General features: G+C 45.4%; 1 protein-coding gene across 9 annotated transcripts in view; it reads right to left on the reverse strand.

Moving 5' to 3' along the window:
* LIMA1 (LIM domain and actin binding 1) overlaps positions 1-18634 on the reverse strand; it is a 67372-nt gene extending 48738 nt beyond the window's left edge. For 4 of the 9 annotated variants that reach the window (XM_035103793.3, XM_088661344.1, XM_035103792.3 and 1 more), the window contains exons 1-2: positions 18469-18618; positions 777-913 (exon numbers count right to left, since the gene is read on the reverse strand). In XM_035103793.3, the coding sequence (XP_034959684.1) occupies positions 777-895 (119 nt within the window). In that variant the 5' untranslated portion in view covers positions 896-913; positions 18469-18618. Of the gene's footprint in view, positions 1-776; positions 914-6590; positions 6639-18468 lie in introns of those variants that run through there. The other 5 variants (XM_088661341.1, XM_035103789.3, XM_035103790.3 and 2 more) reach the window with 5 other exon arrangements.
* Between the last annotated feature and the right edge of the window lie 253 nt (positions 18635-18887).

The raw sequence follows: 18887 nt of genomic DNA on the forward strand, positions 1-18887 counted from the left end.
CTTGTTAAAGCATAACTCACCTGTACACCTGGGAAAGTCAAGCCCAGTACTGGGTATATCTGAAGGAGCGTCTCCACGCCCATCATTCAGCCCAGACACTGTGGCTTTGAGGGCCTTCTGGCGATTCCCTCACTGAGAGAAGTCAGGTTACAGGGAACAAGGCAGATGGCCTTCTTGGTAGTGGTGCCCACCCTGTGGAACACCCTCCCATCAGATGTCAAGGAAATAAACAACTATCTGACTTTCGGAAGACATCTGAAGGCAGTCCTGTTTAGGGAAGAGTTTTTAATGTTTGAAGTTTTATTCTGTTTTTAGTGTTTTGTTGGGAGCCACCCAGAGTGGCTGGGGAAACCCAGCCAGATGAGCGGGGTATAAATAATAAAGTTGTTGTTGTTGTTGTTGTTGTTGTTGTTGTTGTTGTTGTTGTTGTTGTTGTGTTTTAACTTACAGGAATACGAAACCGTGGTTTGGAGGGATGGGAATGTCCAGATTAAGTCATAGGGAAGACCTATGTCAAGAATAATGTTCAGTTTCTCTAGCACAGGAGTAGAATCATAGAATCTTAGGGTTGGAAGGGACCACGAGGGTCATCTAAGGACAACCCCCTGCAGTGCAGGAATATTTTGCCGAATTTGGGGCTCAAACCCCAGATTAGGAGTCTCGGGCTCTTCAAAATACATACAAAAAAACCCAAATATGGTCAGCTGCTAGTTGTTACCACTGTTCTCATAGAAAGAACAGTCAGTACTCTTGGACAGGACGGTCACAGAACTTACTTGGAGAACCTCTCCATGAGAGCCGATGACTTGTTCTTGTTGACAAAAGACAACTCCTTGGCAGTGATCCTCAGAGAATGAGAAGTCCATTGCCTTCTGTTAAAGGGAGATGGCTCCATCTTGAAATGCAGCAGTAACTAGAGAGCGAAGGGGGGAAAAAGATTTTACATCGAATACTTCTCTTGCTCCATGGCAGACTTCTACATTTCTCTTCATTCCACTGCCTGCTCTCAAGTTGTTGTTGTTGTTTTTTAAAAAAAGGATGAATTGGTTTCATGCTAGATTCCCCAAAATATGCCTGAAGAAATATTAAGTTGAATTACTAAAAAAGAAAAACATATCCACAGCAAGCAAGACACCCCCCATCTTATAGTTGCGTAATCTGCATTACAAGAAGAGGAGGTTGCAGTTGAGGAGCCTCAGCAAATGCAGTTCCCATGCAAACACGTCTCAATGAGTTATGGGTAAGTTCAACTGTAGTGGAAGCTCTATATTAGGCATCCCCAAACTGCAACCCTCCAGATGTTTTGGCCCACAACTCCCATGATCCCTAGTTAACAGGACCAGTGGTCAGGGATTATGGGAATTGTAGTCCAAAACATCTGGAGGGCCGAAGTTTGGGGATGCCTGCTCTATATTGTAATACTAGCTGATTATCTTGAAAAACAACAACAAAAAAGCCAAGCACAGCAGAAATAATGGGTGGTAGCCAACTAACTTATTCCACCTCTTCCTCCCCTCTCCTCCCCCAAGACTGTTTGCAGGGCTCCCCAAACAATTTGGAAGAGATTAGGGGAAGATGCAGAGAAGAGGGGGTTGTTCTATTGCACAAGCATAAATCCTTGCACTGACAAAATGAGTTAGTTGGCTGCTACCCCATGCATCCCTGCTCAAACTGTTTTAAATTACAATTTGATGTACCGTATTTTTCTGTTTATAAGACGCCCTCTATTTTGGGGGAGCCCAAATTAAGAAAACACCCCTCAGCACTACCTGTGTATAAGACGAGCCCCAATTTTAAACCTTTTTTTTTAAAAAAAAAAACAACCTTGCCTTATACACGGAAAAATACGGTAAATCAAAGGCAATGCAATAAGCTTAGCTCCACTCATTTATGGGTTTAGTTACTGGACGCTGTACTATTGAAGCCTATGGGTGGCATTATGTTCATTGCAAAGGCTGCCAGAAATGAATGCTTTGAGGACTGGGGAAACCCAGCCAGATGGGCAGGTCTAAATAATAAAAATGTTGTTGTTGTTCTTGTTCTTGACATTAAAAGAAGAAATCTTGCTAATGCGCAAGCCCTACACTAACTATGGGACAACACTGGCTAAGAAGAACCAATCCAGGCATCCCCAAACTTTGGCCCTCCAGATGTTTTGGACTATAATTCCCATCTTCCCCGACCACTGGTCCTGTTAGCTAAGGATCATCGGAGTTGTAGGCCAAAACATCTGGAGGGCCACAGTTTGGGGATGTCTGAACTAATCAATGATATGGCAGGGAGCAAGAATTAATAACCTCTGAGGCATCTGAAAGGTAGACCAAAAAATAATAATAATAATAACCAATAGCATCCTTTCCCAAGGTGGTGAGTGAGCATTTCCCCCGAGTTACCACGAACTGCATGAAAGTGAGCAGCACTCTCATATCTTTCCTCTGGATTCCATCACCATAGTGTTATGAGTCTGGGGGTTCTAGACTCCCCTAAAATGCTGGATCCAGTAAAGAGCTAGAATTTAATCGAGCTTCCTGAACCTCTGGATCCAGCAATAGTTAAAATGTAAGTCAGGCCAGCTTCCCCAGGAGACAGCCTGGGAGATGGTGCTTATTATTTATTAAATTTGTATACCGCCATTCCTCCCAAGGTCCCTGTTCACAAAATGAAAACACCAAAATACGTAAGAGATGGGCCATTCATGGAGAACAAAAGGAGGGTCATTAACAAAGTGAGGATTATTACTATTTACTACTACTACCACTACATACGCATGAAGTGTTTCCCCCAGTATAACATCAGGGCTGGACATGGGGAGAGTAACAGCAATATCAGAAGGAAATGCAAATTAAAAAAAAAAATCAGACAGTGGTAATTACAGAGTTAAAAGTTGTCTGGTAACACAAATTTCCCTGTCCTTGGTATGCCGATCAAGAGAGAAAATGTGCTAAAAAACCCTTTGTCTCTGGTTCAATCCACAAGCAATAACATTGAAGTTCCTGGTGAATTGTAAGCCAGGCTGCAGTCTCCCTTTGAAGTATAATTCGCTCCGGGGATGTTCCCCTACTAGCTTTTGAATAATGTCATTTCTGATGTCAGATTCGTGTCCATTTATTCTTTTGCAGAGGGATGGGCCTGTGTTGTCCTCCTATGAGGACTACAGAAGGGGCATTGCTGGCAGATGATGGCATATATCACACTGGATGAGTAAGGGATGAATGGACCCTTGATTTGTGGGTGACATTATTATGTCCTGCAACAGTGCTGCCAAAGGAGACACAGGGACAGAGCGGGCATCAGAGTCTGCCAAAACAAACAAACAACACGAAGCAGTCATTCAGGCAAGATGACGGGCAAGGGAGGGCTGATTTTCCCTCGGCTCACTCTGAGATTTTAAGAAGGGGAAGAGATCTACTGAGGGAGGTGAGGTGCCACTACATCAAAACACCTTAAATCCCATTTTGCAGGCAGGGAAGCTAACCAGGAGGAGACACTGCTCACGTAAACCCAGTTCCCAAAACCAGATGCAGAGGCCCAACAGTAGCAAGACCCTGTTCAAATTAAGTACGAGAACTGGTTCTTCTACTTTGCTAGCTTGGGAAAGTGACCTGACCACAGAAACCAATCTAGAGGAAGTTACATTCCCCTGGGTGGAGGTTGACCCGAGGGACAGACTCTTTCTATTCTCTGGAATAATAAGAGGAGCAGCAGCAGCAGAGAAAATGACAGGAAAAGGCAACAAGAAGCAGGGCTTGTTCCCATGCACATATACATTCATAAGTGGATGAGAAAGCATAGCTATAACATGAAGTACCAAGCAGAGTGAATTGTGGAGGGTGGGGCACACAGGAGGGACCCTTGGCCTCAGACACAGACAATTTTTAAGCATTTGGCAGGTTCCCCAACTTGCTCCTGTGTGCATCAGATCCAAAGCTGAAAACTGAAGCACACAAGGGATGTGATCTGCTCACAGACTGTATATGGACTCTCTGGGATGTTTCCTAATATCACAACTTCACTGCATATTTGTCAGTTTGCCTGCATCAGTGGCACCTTCCAACATGTCGAAGCAGGTAATGAACTATCACCATTCAACTATGGGACAAGAGGTTCCCCGTCCCTCATTTGCGCAATCCAAGCAAACATGTTTGGCCCTTAGACAAGCCAGTACCGTACAGACTAGGCTAGAACCCTTCCCTTGTTTGTAGCTACTTTCCCATGTGCCAATTCCAGCATGCTAAGCTCCCAACCCACGGCCCAGCCACAATGTCGTGTCTCCGCAGTTTGTGTGAACCTTGCCCTAAGCTGCCAAGACAGAAACAGCCATCATGCAAACCAGTACAGGGACATAAGTTCATGTCACTTGTCCCTGTTGGGGCGCAAAGGTTCAGCCTTAAGTATAATGCCACACAGCTGTTGCTCAAGTAAGTTGGTCTGAGTCAAAACAAAATTTAAAAATTCCTTCAGTAGCACCTTAAAGACCAACTAAGTTTTTATTTTGGTATGAGCTTTCGTGTGCATGCACACTTCTTCAGATACTATGAAAGCTCATACCAAAATAAAAACTTAGTTGGTCTTTAAGGTGCTACTGAAGGAATTTTTTAATAGAATTGTAGAGTTGGACAGGACCCTGAGGATTATGCATTCCAACCACCTTCAATACAGGAATATGCAGTCGTTCCATACAGGGATCGAACCTGCAACCTCGGCATTATCAGCACCAACCTCTAACCAACTGAGCTCTGCAGGCTGCTCTATACATTTTGGTCCTTATGGTATTTCATGTGCTTAAGAGGTCAGTAACATACTTTGTGTTCTTAGAGGTCAATAGCAAGAACACAACAGTCTGCATTAAGACAAATGCACCAAGTTCTTCCTTACGAGCCTCCAAACAAACAAAAAGCCTGTCTTTTGCCTGGTAAAGCAACCAGTTCAAGGGGTTGCCAGAGGGAGCACAAAAAGCAATGTGGTAAGAATGATTTAGCTCCACTTGGAAAATAAGACTGAGAAGCACAGAACATCAACCACTGCCAGGGGCATTAAACACCACAGGTGTTGTATGAGCTCACGCATACGAAAGCTGCCAACCATTTAAACATGGATTAAGTTTAAATAAGTTTGCATTCCACCAAAACTTTGCTATGGACCCCTTTCTGAGATACTGCAGCATAAGGATTTAATATTAAAAGATGAGCTTTCTTACCAACACTACTTGGTGTATTGCAGACACACGCCAGCAACAAAATAGCCTCAAACAATGAGTAAGTGTGCCACACAATATCAACCCTGAAGATTAATCCTGCAGATTAAACTGACTACATATATTACTCTCCTCCCTCCTGCTCTTTTTTTTTGCATTAGATTAATGTTTTATGCCACTGTATCTCACTACACTGGAGACTTTTGATAGGCACAGCCCCACAATTTCAAATTACACATTCACTCGGTAATAAGATTATGTTTGCTTACAAACCAATTTATATGCTCTTCTTTACCGCTTTAAAAAAAAAAAAAAGGGTGAAGCTTCTCCAACTGCAAAATGCTATCTCAGATGGCTGCGAAAGCTCCGTTTTAAGTGCCCATATGAACTTTCAGGTCTACGGGTTTTAGCACTATTGATTTCTGCAGAATGCATTGGTTCCCTTTAACTGTTCCAGACTCTGCTGTGTCAAACGTCAATAAAGGCTTTCTGCATGGACTGAACTGCACATTGTGGAAGACCCCATACAGGGCATTGGCCTCACTCTTAGGCCTCCCCGTTGCCCAACAAACTGAGCATGCTCTGGAATATTTGTCTCCCTCCGCCTGCAGTTTCAGGGCAGGACCGGCTCTCGCACCCAGAGCTTGCTTGCCAGTACTGAGCTTCTCACAGAGGGATGGCTGATAAGCTTCCAAGGAAGTCCAGGGTTCCCTCCAAACAAAATTAGCAGAGGCCATCCAGGTTGATGGCTTTCACTCCCCGGCTTTTTCTCATCCCGGCATGCCCAGCGCTGGCTCAGGGCAGCTAAGTGGCTTTTGGGTTTTTTTTCTGGTTAATGTTTACACATGAGCACTCATCTGCAAAGCAAACATTGCCTAGGTAGGTCCTCTTGCCGCTCCCCATGAAACAGAAGCTTTGGAGAGCGACAAATGTGGACTTTAGGATCCCAAAGCAGCCCTGCATGGTTTATGGAGTACAGAAGCTGATCCATAGCTGGGAAACCAGTCAGCTTTGCTTAAGTCAGGAGTTCTGAAATTCAATAAAAGCAGCGGGGAAGGGGGGGGGAGATACAGAAAGCTTTAACACAGCGACTGCTAGGTGCCCCAGCCTCCTCAGCAACTACATACAGTACAAGTCAGAAGCAGAGAACAGCACGTTCTGAAGCAACAACAGAAAACTTGCAGGCTTTTGCTAAAGCTTTCAACAAGCTTCAGCTGGGACGTTCACTCTGCCCTACAAATTATTGCTAAGAAAAACAGGGTAAGAAAGGTGAAACTCTGAAAGCAATTTGAAGAGCTCAGTAGCTTTATGGCTTTTTTCTCCTCGGCCTAGAGTCCACTTGCCCTCTAAACAAGTGCTTAGCCTTAGAAAGAAAGGTATTTGCTACTCAACTCACCTTAACGACGAAACTGCCTCCACAACAACTGAGTAAGAAGCTTACGGAACTGCAAAAGCACCAGAGAATGTTTTGCCTTTTTGTGCATCTGTAGAAACATGCAAGGGCACTGGCACACGCTTGTACTTTTGCCAAGAGTACAAATATTTTCAGCTACATCTGGGAGCTAGGCATTTCATAAGAGTTTTGTTTTTCAATTATTAGTGGGAATTAAGGGGAAAGTTTAAGATAAATAGCTTATTTTGCGAACATTATGCTCTGGAAAACTCAAGGATCAAGACAATACATCAGGCTGGTCTTAATCAAAGTATCTCTCAATTTCAGGGACTGGTTAAAGCCCAATATTGTGGTGCTACCAATACAAGAAAAGCGTTGCCCCTTTCCAAAGCATGAGGCTGCTGTGGAGTTCGCACAAATTTTGTAACAGATTTGCATCAGAGCAGCAATGATTCAGTAGACACAGTTCCTGCATTAATCCCAGAGAATGCAATATCAAATGTCCTGGACCCTGCAGACAGGGAGGCATGCATGCATTTTATCATCATACCAGCAGCGTGGTTCATGGTGTAGTGTCATGAGACAGGGCCTTCTCAGCTATGGCATGTCACATGTGGAAGAGGCAAGATGGCACCTAGGGCGGCAAAATCCCACCGCCAAGTCAAAACTCACTTTTTCTCCAGGGCCTTTGGAAGGACTTAACTGGCGGCCCACGGGCTCGAACTTTTCATTCTGCACTGCTGCGTTTTACCAAAGAGAGTTTTGATTTGTTGTATAATAAAATTGTTTTATAATAACATGAAGCACCTGCAGTCACTTTATAGGATACGTTGGTCTAGACATCTCATAAATAATATAATAAATATTTGTGCTATGCCTGTAAACCATGTCAGAAGCCATGATTATCGTTAACATTGGCAGGTTTTTATAATCGAGACAGCGAAGGCTGTAGATTGTTTCAGAAGTGATGGCATTAGCAGTCTGTTCATTTTCCCTATGAATTTCAGTCTGCATTCTCTTTACTCACATGGACATCACTGAGTAAACACATTACGGACATATCTAAGGTTTCTCATCCCTAGAAACTTTTGGGTGATTACCAAGCGCATTGTTAATCTTTAAAGGAGATAAAAGTTTCTTAGCAAACACGAGATGATCACGTCACCCCCACTTCAAAGTTATTCATTCCGGGATAAGGGAGGAATTTTCACTGAGTGTGCATCAAGGCTACTCCAGAATGAGTGGACATTAAATGGCTGTCCACTTCCTTCTGTTGCCCCTCACCTCCTCTTCCAAGTTTCTTGAAGTGCTGCAGTATTGATGTTAAAACAGCGCAGCTCTCTTGCAATGATGGCAGTTCTGCGTTCGGGACGCTCATTATCTGTCTTATCCAACAAAGTCTGTATATTCCATGTTACAAAGTTCAATTGTCTTTTACGACCGCTGGGTGATGACCCCACTGGGCGCAGTAATCCAGTCAGGGAAATTGGGAGGCAGACTATGTTTAGGGCACCCTTTCTAGCCCCTGCCCCTTTTGGGGGTGAGCAGAGTGGATCCTAAATAGGGCTGCTCAGTCATGGATACAGCTGCCGAGCTGCTCAACTGCCTCATTCCTCGAGTCAGAGCAACTGAATCTGTATCCACCACCCATGTGCCGGTTCATGACTAGGGACTTCCAGATTTCATAGTCCTGCCCCCACTACAATTTGCCAGTCGCCATGGGACTTTGGGGGTTTAGGTTTGGGATGGGTTTTTGGAAGACGCCTGTGCATGAATTTATGTGTGTAGATCAGTGCACGCTGACCAACGCACAGTCTTCACAGTAAGGCTCTATTCCGATGGCATGAGTATCACAACAACTGGTAGATTCTTATCTGCTGCAGCCTTCATCCGCCTACACCAGTGGTTCCCAACAGGGGGTCCGCGGACCCCCAGGGGTCCGTGAGCTATGCCAGAGGAGTTCCGCAAGATGCTATTAGAATAAAAAATATATTAAATATATTTCGTATGATAACAGATTTTTTGTTTTGGCCACTTCCTGCATGAGCAGAGTCTAGCGCAAAACTAGAATTAGATAGAGGCAGTAGTTCTGCTGTATGCCGTTAGGTGGCGCTTTACAAACACTACTGTTTTGCAAAGAGGCACCGCGTGCATTCTACTAACGCTCACCTCCCCAAGATGCTTTGCGCGCGTCGGCTTCATTTGTGCGCTACTGCGCAGGTACCCTGTCTTCTCCATTCCCCTCCCTCCTCCCTGGCGCGCGCTGCCTCTTTGCAAAACAGTAGTGTTTGGAAACAAAGCGTTGTTTTTCGCGGAAGCTACAGTTCGCATAGTTAAAAATGGACCGTTGGTTAAAAAGTGGTTCGTTAAAACAACAAAGGCCTACAGATGAAGAAGAACTGTAAAAAACGTATAAATATAAAATATAAAAAGACTCTTGATTTGGCTCTCACTTTTTAATTTTAGGATTAGGAATTAATGGGGGTCCTTGTCACAATAGCGGCTCGATGAGGGGTCCTCGAGAAAATTTTGTTGGGAACCCCTGGCCTACACAGCCGTTGTAACCTACCGCTTGTAATCATCCGCCTGTTCTGCCGTTGAAGACTTCTTGGATCATTCTTGGTCTAGCTCCTCCCCTTTGACCTTACCACCTTGGGTGACCCTGCTGGGAGTTCGAGATTCCCAATGGCTTTGCTCACAAGGGTCATAGGAATGTGCGAGCCCACTCACCACAACAAGGTGAGTCACTTACAGACTCACTGTTAAAACTGTGTTCAGGGAAGACAATCTTACTTGGCTACAATTGACCACCCAAAGAAGAAGCGGACGCCGTCCACTTCCAGCCACAACTGCAGCATCACACGCAAACTCAGTATCTATAGCAGCCTGATCAAGGCTCAAAGCTAATACCGGGTAATAATTAATAATAATAATAATTTATTAATTATACCCTTCCCACTTGGCTGGGTTTCCCCAGCCACTCTAGGCTAGGAAGGAGAACAATACATTTTCCAACTGCATTTCTTTATCGGAGCCTTTTCTGCCAACTGTATCCGCACATCAATCCACTATGGTTTATTGGCGGTTATTTCTGTGGAACAGTGTATATACAATGTGTTATGGCTGGGATCAGCAAACTTTTTCAGCAGGGGGCCAGTCCACTGTCCCTCAGACCTTGTGGGGGGGGGGACTATATTTTGGGGGGAAATGAACAAATTCCTATGCCCCACAAATAACCCAGAGATGCATTTTAAATAAAAGCACACATTCTACTCATGTAAAAACATGCTGATTCCCGGACCGTCCACAGGCCGGATTTAGAAGGCGATTGGGCCGGATCCGGCCCCCGGACCTTAGTTTGCCTACCCATGTGTTACGGTGTACAGATTATCTCAGGGCCTCTTCTCCCTTCCAGCCACGCTACAACTAATCCGAGTTATGTAGGGTGGCAAACATGAAAACTCGTTTTAAAAAGAGGTTGTTCGTTAAATAAATTTCACTGTTCACTCACAGAGTTAAGGAAATGGGCAGGAAACTTTATGCAGTGATAAATGTAGCTTTAGTTAGCACTGTTCTTTAACCTTTGATCAGTCATAATTATGCAATGTGGCAGATAAGAACTCCCTACCTTCAGATGCCACTCCTTAACCAACAGCTACATATATGGGGGAACGAATTAATACTTCTAATCAGATAACTAATGGAAGCAGTTGTTGCTCTGCTGGGATTTATTTAAACCAGGGTTTTAGTTTTAGCAGCAACAAAATGGAACACACACACACCAAGACCATAATGGCTTGATAACAATTGCAGACCCCCCCCCCCTCAAAGTGTCCCTATTTTCCAGGGACGTCCCTGATTTAGAGAAGCCACCCCGGTTTCTGATTTGATCCCGGAGTGTCCTGCTTTCCCTTAGGATGTCTCGATTTTCATTGGATAACTGTTGGGGGGTATGGAGTTATCTGACCCCTGAGCCATCTGAAGGCGATCCTGTAGAGGGAAGCTTTTAAAAAAAATGTTTAATGTTTTATTATGTTTTTATATACAGTGGTACCTTGGCAGTCGAACGCCTTAGTTGTCAAACAAATCGGCTCCCCAATGTCGCAAACCCGGAAGTGAGTGTTCTGGTTCACGGACGTTTTTCAGAAGCTGAACGTCCGACGTGGCTTCCGTAGCTTCTGATTGAGTGCAGGAAGCTCCTGCAGCCAATCAGAAGCAGCGTCTTTGTTTTCAAACTGTTCTAGGAGTCGAACGGACTCCGGGAACGGATTAAATTCAAGAATCAAGGTACTGCTGTATGTGGGAAGCTGCCCAGAGAGGCTGGGGCAACCCAGTCTGGTGGGTGGTGTATAAATAGTAAAATTATCATTGTGGAATGGGATGTCCCTATTTTCATCAGAGAAACGTTGGAAGAAATGTGATTCATCCTCAGTCTCTTGAGTTCTTTCCCCCACATCATTTCTTGCCTCCTGCAGAACTATTTTCAGTAATAATTTACTACTCTTTTCCATACATTGATTCGTTTAAACTTGCCTGTGCAGCAGAAAATACAGGACTGATTAGAATTTAATAATAAGAAACCATTTTTTCCCAAATATGTTAGCCCCTGGAATCTACTCTAGAAGATGCCTTGAATCAAACAAGGCTGTTAAGTTGATAGCTGTAGAACTTTTGAACTGGCAGATAAGCATCGAATGCTGCTCCCCATATTACACCCTGCTCTTGCTCCTATAAAAGTAAACTCCCTTTCTAAACCTCTGTCACATCCCCAACTTTATTATAGATGTGTTGCTGCCCTGGGCTCCTTCAGAAGGAAGGGCAGGATATAAACTGAATATATACATACATAAATTACTAGTTATTGAAAAGACGGAAGGAAAACCAACACCCGGATTGGCACTTGTGAAACAAATTTTAACCTAATAAAGTTGGCATGGGACAGTTCTGGGTTTATAATCTTTAAATTAAAAAAAAAAACAACCCGACAATAACCCCTGGCATAGCAGACTTTGGCCATGTCGTTCTCTTCTCTATGGAGACCCGACAGTCTCCTCCTTCACACCCAGTTCCTAATGGTTGTGCAGCAGTTTAAACTCCTATTTTAAAGCTTTCTGCAGCAACCGCTAACCCAGGCAGAATGCTTGAAAGAAAAACTGAAGTTAACCCAGAGACAGTTGTAGCCATTTGCTAATAAGATCCCGCTGATAAGAGATCGCTACTGAATCGGGAAGCTCCGTTTTCAAACACAAGGGGTCATTTAACGCCCCGTAGAAAGGGTCTCTTGTTTCCAGGGGTAACGTTTATGGCAGAAGAGATGGACATCTGCAATAGTACAATTACCTGCTTTTGCCATCAAAATGCTCAGACTCTTTGCTGGCTTTGTGCCACGGTACACACGAGCTCCCTCATTAAGCTTCTCTGCCATAATAGTTCAGCTTAACACTTCCTTTAGAAGCTGCCTTCGCCGGCACAATTTCTAGAATGATGACTTACAGGGAACGTAGCTAACCACTGCATTTGGAAAGAGGTCTGCCATTCTAAATCGACAAGGGGTAAAGCACTGCAGGGGGCTTTGGGTTTGTTTGTGGCAGACCCAGATTTGGATCTCTGCTCCACAAAGGAACTTGGGGAAGGGTCTACTCAGTGCACAAGGTGCAAACCAAACGTACACACCTTAGCAGGCAGAGCCATAACATGCTAGCTCTGCAACACGTTCCTTTACAGCAGGGTCCCCAAATTAAGGCCCGGGGGCCGGATGTGGCCCAATCGCCTTCTAAATCTGGCACGCGGACAGTCCAGGAATCAGCGTGTTTTTACATGAGTAGAATGTGTCCTTTTATTTAAAATGCATCTCTGGGTTATTTGTGGGGCCTGCCTGGTGTTTTTACGTGAGTAGAATGTGTCCTTTTATTTAAAATGCATCTCTGCGTTATTTGTGGGGCATAGGAATTCATTCATATTTTTTTTCAAAATGTAGTCTGGCCCACCACATGGTCTGAGGGACAGTGGACCGGGCCCCTGCTGAAAAAGTTTGCTGACCCCTGCTTAGAGTGACTTTAGTGGTCATGCAATTGTTGTATACATTCATGTGGCACGCGCACAGAAAAATTCACCATTTCTAAAGACACCACTGCGTGACCTTGAGTAAGCCACAAGTTCTCAGTGTAGCCTAAACTATCTCAGAAGCCATTTCTAGCAAAAAATATTATGATATACGTACAACATTCCCCGCATCCTTGTCCCTATTCCTTCTCCCAGCCTTGCCAGTTTCAGATTTCATAATATCGACATCTTCAAAAGTTCAAGGCAGCTGGCGCTGTGGGTTAAACCACTGAGCCTAGGGCTTGCTGATCAGAAGGTCAGCGGTTCAAATCCCTGTGACGGGGTGAGCTCCCGTTGCTCGGTCCCAGCTCCTGCCAACCTAGCAGTTCGAAAGCACATCAAAATGCAAGTAGATAAATAGGAACCGCTACAGCGGGAAGGTAAACGGCGTTTCCGTGTGCTGCTCTGGTTCGCTAGAAGTGGCTTTGTCATGCTGGCCACATGACCTGGAAGCTATACGCCGGCTCCCTCGGCCAATATTGCGAGATGAGCGCGCAACCCCAGAGTCGGTCATGACTGGACCTAATGGTCAGGGGTCCCTTTACCTTTAGCTTTTAATACTTCTACCTAATAGGGGATGCAGGTGGCGCTGTAGTCTAAACCACAGACCCTAGGGCTTGCTAATTGGAAGGTTGGCAGTTCAAATCCCTGCGTCAGGGTAAGCCCCGTTGCTCGGCCCCAGCTCCTGCCCACCTAGCAGTTCAAAAGCACGTCAAGTGCTAGTAGATAAATAGGTACCGCTCCAGCGGGAAGGTAAACGGCTGGCCACATGACCTGGAAGCTGTCTGCGGACAAACACCGGCTTCCTCGGCCTATAGAGCGAGATGAGCGTCGCAACCCCAGAGTCGTCCATGACTGGACCTAATGGTCAGGGGTACCTTTACCTTTACCTTTTACCTAATAGGCTATCATCACACTACAATATTAGAGGGCAGGAGAGAAGGGAAAAGAAATAAGATGGTAGTTAGCAGCAGCATTACATTAAGGCAGGCTTCCTCAGCCTCGGCCCTCCAGATGTTTTTGGCCTACAACTCCCACGATCCCTAGCTAGCAGGACCAGTGGTCAGGGATGATGGGAATTGTAGTCTCCAAACATCTGGAAGGCCGAGGTTGAGGAAGCCTGCATTAAGGGCTTATCCACGCGGGAGCTTATTCTGAGTTAATTCTGCACTGGCAACTGTATGCATTCTTATTTAATCTGCATAGCTGCCTTCAAACAATCCCAATTCCAGTGTTTTTCCTCTGTAAACTTGGGTTTACCCGATAGGTGAATAATCTCCACTCAGGGTAGAGGACAATTTTTTCGATGTTTTAGGTGGGTGGATCAATTGTCACTTTCTGCGACAGTATTCTCCTTTTCATGTCCTCCTAACTATTCTGGTGTCCTCGTGAATAGAGGATTCCGCCCCACCCCCCTTTCGATTCCTCAGATTTGCACACAACCAGAACACTGCACAAGCAAATTTAATTTCACCTGACTGTGGGCTCTTGCACACTTATTGAGTAAGGAACTAAAACAACAAGGTCCAATATCAGTTCTTAACTGGGATAACAGAAGCAGCGAATTAAAAAGGCAGGGACAGACACAAAAGGGTATGCCTACTGGTATGAACAGGAAAAACCAAAATTGCTTCCCTTTAAAAAAAAATCAAATACATGTCAGTATGAATAGGGGGAAAGCAGGTTAACAGCTAAATAATGCTCAAATGTGGACAAGTCCCAAGTCTAGGGTTGCCACCCATCCCTAGAAAAATATGGTTGTCCTTTTGGGGGGGGAGTGTCCCTGGTCCTGTTTGGACTTCAAATGGCCTTTTTTCACGTATTCAAGCTCATCCTCCTCCTCATCCTGAAAACTGCATGGCCAGAGGGTGGATCCAGTGGCAGGAGGACAGTAAGAGCCTGAGCGGTAATTTGTGTAGGCAGAGCATGGGTCCATGAGGAGGAGAGCCATTATCATGGGATGTGGGGTGGGCAGATCTGGGTGGGGGAGCTGAAGAGCGAGAAGGGGGAGAGTGCATGGGCCTAATTCTATCCGGTTTGGTGGAGTTTGCACAGGCAACAAGGAGGAAGGGTGGATGATAAAAGAGCAAGATCAGAAGAAAAAGAAAGCTACTCACTAAGCGCAGAGTAGCAGCTAAAACATGAGGGCACTTGTTCCAAAATCTCCTTCGTTACAAAAGTGGTGAGTCAGCTCGAATTATTGCTCTCCGATTGTATTTATGATATCTATTTCTGCACCAGGTAAAGTATTTTTTTTTATTTCCCCCATCCCATCCCCTGGACCTGTCCTGTATTTTGCCTGACCAAAGGCGGCAACCTTACCCAAATCCAAGATGGTAACCATGTCAGTAGCTATGATGACGTCACCCACAGTGAAACCCATAATTAATCCCTATCCAATACTCCAGGCCAGGTTCAATATTGAAATGCTATGACAGGGCATGTACACAATGCCTGATAACAGAGGAAAGCCATTCATTCTGCTAAAAATTGGGAAGGAGATGACGGATGCCCCAATTCTGCATCTGTGCTCCAAATATTTATCACCGCACAGAAAGGAAGAAAAACACTACAGGTTCCACATTCCTTTCCCTCTCCACCCCACTCAAGAGCAAAGGTTTGTTAATATAATGAGTTGCAAAGCTTCCTTTCTCTGCCCACTACACTTTAAACAAGGGGAGAAATGCAAGCGTTGTACCTTGCCCCCGAGTGATTCGTGTGAGGTCTGTTCAGTACGAGAGCCAAACAGTTGCAAATATAGGTTGTCCCTGCGCAGTCTGACCCTCCACAGAAGGAATCCATTAACTGATCTAATAAACACCACACACTTTTAACAGAATCGAAGTGGAAAGTGAGAGATTTATGCAATAGAGCAGAAATCAGGAAATCAGCCCTGAGTGCTCACTGGAAGGACAGATCCTAAAGCTGAGGCTCCAATACTTTGGCCACCTCATGAGAAGAGAAGACTCCCTGGAAAAGACCCTGATGTTGGGAAAGATTGAGGGCACAAGGAGAAGGGGACGACAGAAGATGAGATGGTTGGACAGTGTTCTCGAAGCTACGAACATGAGTCTGACCAAACTGCGGGAGGTAGTGGAAGACAGGAGTGCCTGGCATGCTCTGGTCCACGGGGTCTCAAAGAGTCGGACACGACTAATCAACAACAACAACAACAACAATGCAATAGAGCAACTGTTTAACTTCAGATACAGATTCCTAAATAATTGTCTACTGAACAGAGCCACTCTAGATATTCTCTCTCTTGCAGGTTAGAGTCAAGAATATCCAGGTTGGATACTAAAGAAAATTTTCACTCTGGGCATTAGTAACCATTTCCTCATTTGCACTATGAACCCAGGAGAGATTCCCAATGCTCAGGTAGAAAGGTGAGTCAAGGCCATGAGCTGGCAGGAGGAGACTTTTTGGACAAACTTTGACAAATCTTTCCAGGCACACCCAGAGCTTAAACAAACCACCACACAGGTGCTTTGGGCATATTTATAAGCATGTGATTAGGTTGTATTTCTTCCATCCTTTGTCCCAGGGCCCCTTGGTTAAAAGAGCCCAATTTAAGCTGGGAATACACAGTGATCTGCAATCACTTCCACAGTCTTCATTAGGAAGGTGTGGTGTGATCCTTCTGCAGGAAAACAGACATGAGGACAAATCCCAGGTAATAACTAGTTACCAAAGAAACCACAGTACTTTGCCAACTTCCCTTTTTGTAACTTCTACACAGATGAGTACTACACTGAGCCAGCAAATTCATAGCCATTACCTGATTATGCTCACCCAAAAAAGCAAGCATTGCACCATTGAATGTGCAGAATGAGAACACCATGTCAACAAGCACACAGCCCTGAGCTAGACCTAGAGAGAGAAAAATACCTGTGAAATATTCACGGTCAGGCTCATTTTAAGTACCTGTATGCTCTACAGAAGTGCTTAGCTGCTTTCTATAATCAACAAGCAGCCTGCAAAATCCAATATGCTCACCTCCCCCATCTCAACAAGCTAAAAGGTCCAAAAAGCTCAAGAACACAGTGGTCACAACATAGTAGACCTAAGCCAGGGACAGGGCACCTGTAGAATCCAGATGTTATTAGACTACAACTCCCATCATCCTTCATCATTGGCCATACTAGATGAGGCTAATGGGAGATGGCAGCACACCTGGAAGGCCACAGTCCCTATTCCTAGCCTCAGCAAAGGCAGCAGGTACAGTGAAAAAAATGTTTTCGATAAATACAAGGAACAGTAGATCTCCAGGACCAGGTCTGTTCTCCGGAGAATAGCAGCAGTTCTCACTAGCAAGAGCGCAGACGCAAGAGAAAACTATGAAGGGAGCCGTTAATCTTGCAAAATATTTGATGAATATACAGGTCGACTATTTCCTCCTCCTCACATCCCAAAAAGATCCAGCAAGGATCCCATATAGGATAAACCACATTGCACTTCCAGACCAGTTTACTGAACCACCAAGTACTGGGGACTGTGCAATCGATAAGACACTGGATAGTTTCACCCTCAAGTGACCCGTTGAGGAAAATGCAGCACAGGAACTTTGGAGATCAGGAATCATAGCACCTCTGGGCCCAGCAGAAGTGCACAGTTCCTACTGGTGGAACAGAAGATTAAAATGCACCTGCCTGCAAATTAGGGTTGCCAGCCCCTGCAGTTTAGTGAAATTACAATCCACCCAAACACTGTTTGTTCGCAGCATCTGAGGAGCCACAGTCAGTAGCCTATCCTATACCTGGTCTATCCATGAGTTACATATACCAGAGTATTTTAACCCCTTTTTACCGTTTTAAGCTTTATAACCAAAGTACCCAAATCCTCCTTTTATTGTGGTGTTGTCATCAACTCCCCGCATAGGAGCCAACTCCATGGGGCTGAGATCCCTTCGAGATCCCCTGGCACCCTCCTCTCACATTTCAAAGAGGGCAGAGGTCCTCCTCTGCCATGGCACAACGCCCTCCCATCAGGTGTCAAGGAGATAAAAGAACTACACCATTTTCATGAGACATCTGAAGGCAGCCCTGTATGGAGAAGTTTTTAACGCCTGGTGTTCTATTGTGTGTGTTTTTATATATATATTCAGCTGGAAGCTGCCCAGAGTGTAAAGGAAACCCAGCCAGATGGGCAGGGTATAAATAATAGAATTATTATTATCATTATTAAGGGTTATCCCCCTGGGGAAAGGCAGGGAGGGGGTTGTGCTGGGTATAAATAGAATTATCATCATCATTATTAAGGGTTATCCCCCCTGGGGAAAGGCGGGGAGGGAGGTTGTGCTGGGTATAAATAATAGATTATTGTTGTTATTGTTATTGTTATTAAGGGTCGTTCCCCTGGGGAAAGGCAGGGAGGGGGTTGTGCTGGGTATAAATAATAGAAATATTTTTATTATTAAGGGTCATCCCACTGGGGAAAGGCGGGGAGGGGGCCGTGCTGGGTATAAATAATAGATTGTTGTTATTATTATTATTATTATTATTATTATTATTACTACTACTACTATGAAGGGTCGTCCCCCCGGGAATGGGGCAATGGTGAAGGTTTTCCCGTTGCACCTGCCGACTCCGCCGACTCGGGAATCTGGAAACGCTGCCTCGGGAATCGGGGGGTCACCCGCCGCAGAAAAGCGAGCCCACCCCCACGGGGAGAAAAAGTAAGCGCCGCTTCCCAAGGCACCGCTAGACCGGTGCAACCCAGCGACTAAGCGCCCGGGCCAAGGAGATCGGCGGGATGCCCTCGGCTCCCCTTCGCTACCTACCTCGCTCGACCTTCCGACGGCCGCTCCCCGCCAGCCGGACCTTCCTTCCTTCCTTTCTCTGCCGCGACGCGCACCTGTTGCTTTCGCTATAGCAGCAGCAGCAGCAGCGGCGCACCTTGGACGCCGGACTGGAAAGAAGAGCACGGCGGTGGCCACGCCCCCTTCTGGAATCCGAGCCGCCTGCGCCCGCCCCCTCAGCCACGCCCCCTCGCCTCCCGACCCAGGCCGCTTTTGCGCATGCTCCGCCCCAATGCGGCGCGCTCTCGCTCTGTCCCGTTTTTTGTTTTTTTCTCCTGGTTGCCACGAGCGCTAAAGGAAAGTTAGAGGGGCGCGCATGGGCGTTTCATTCCGTAAGCGAAAGTAGCGAATCAAATGCTCCTTTTACACCCTTAAGATATCAATGATTTCCCTTCTTCTTT

This window comes from Zootoca vivipara, chromosome 2 (assembly GCF_965207765.1).
Source record: "Zootoca vivipara chromosome 2, rZooViv2.hap1.1, whole genome shotgun sequence".
Lineage (NCBI taxonomy): Eukaryota > Metazoa > Chordata > Lepidosauria > Squamata > Lacertidae > Zootoca > Zootoca vivipara.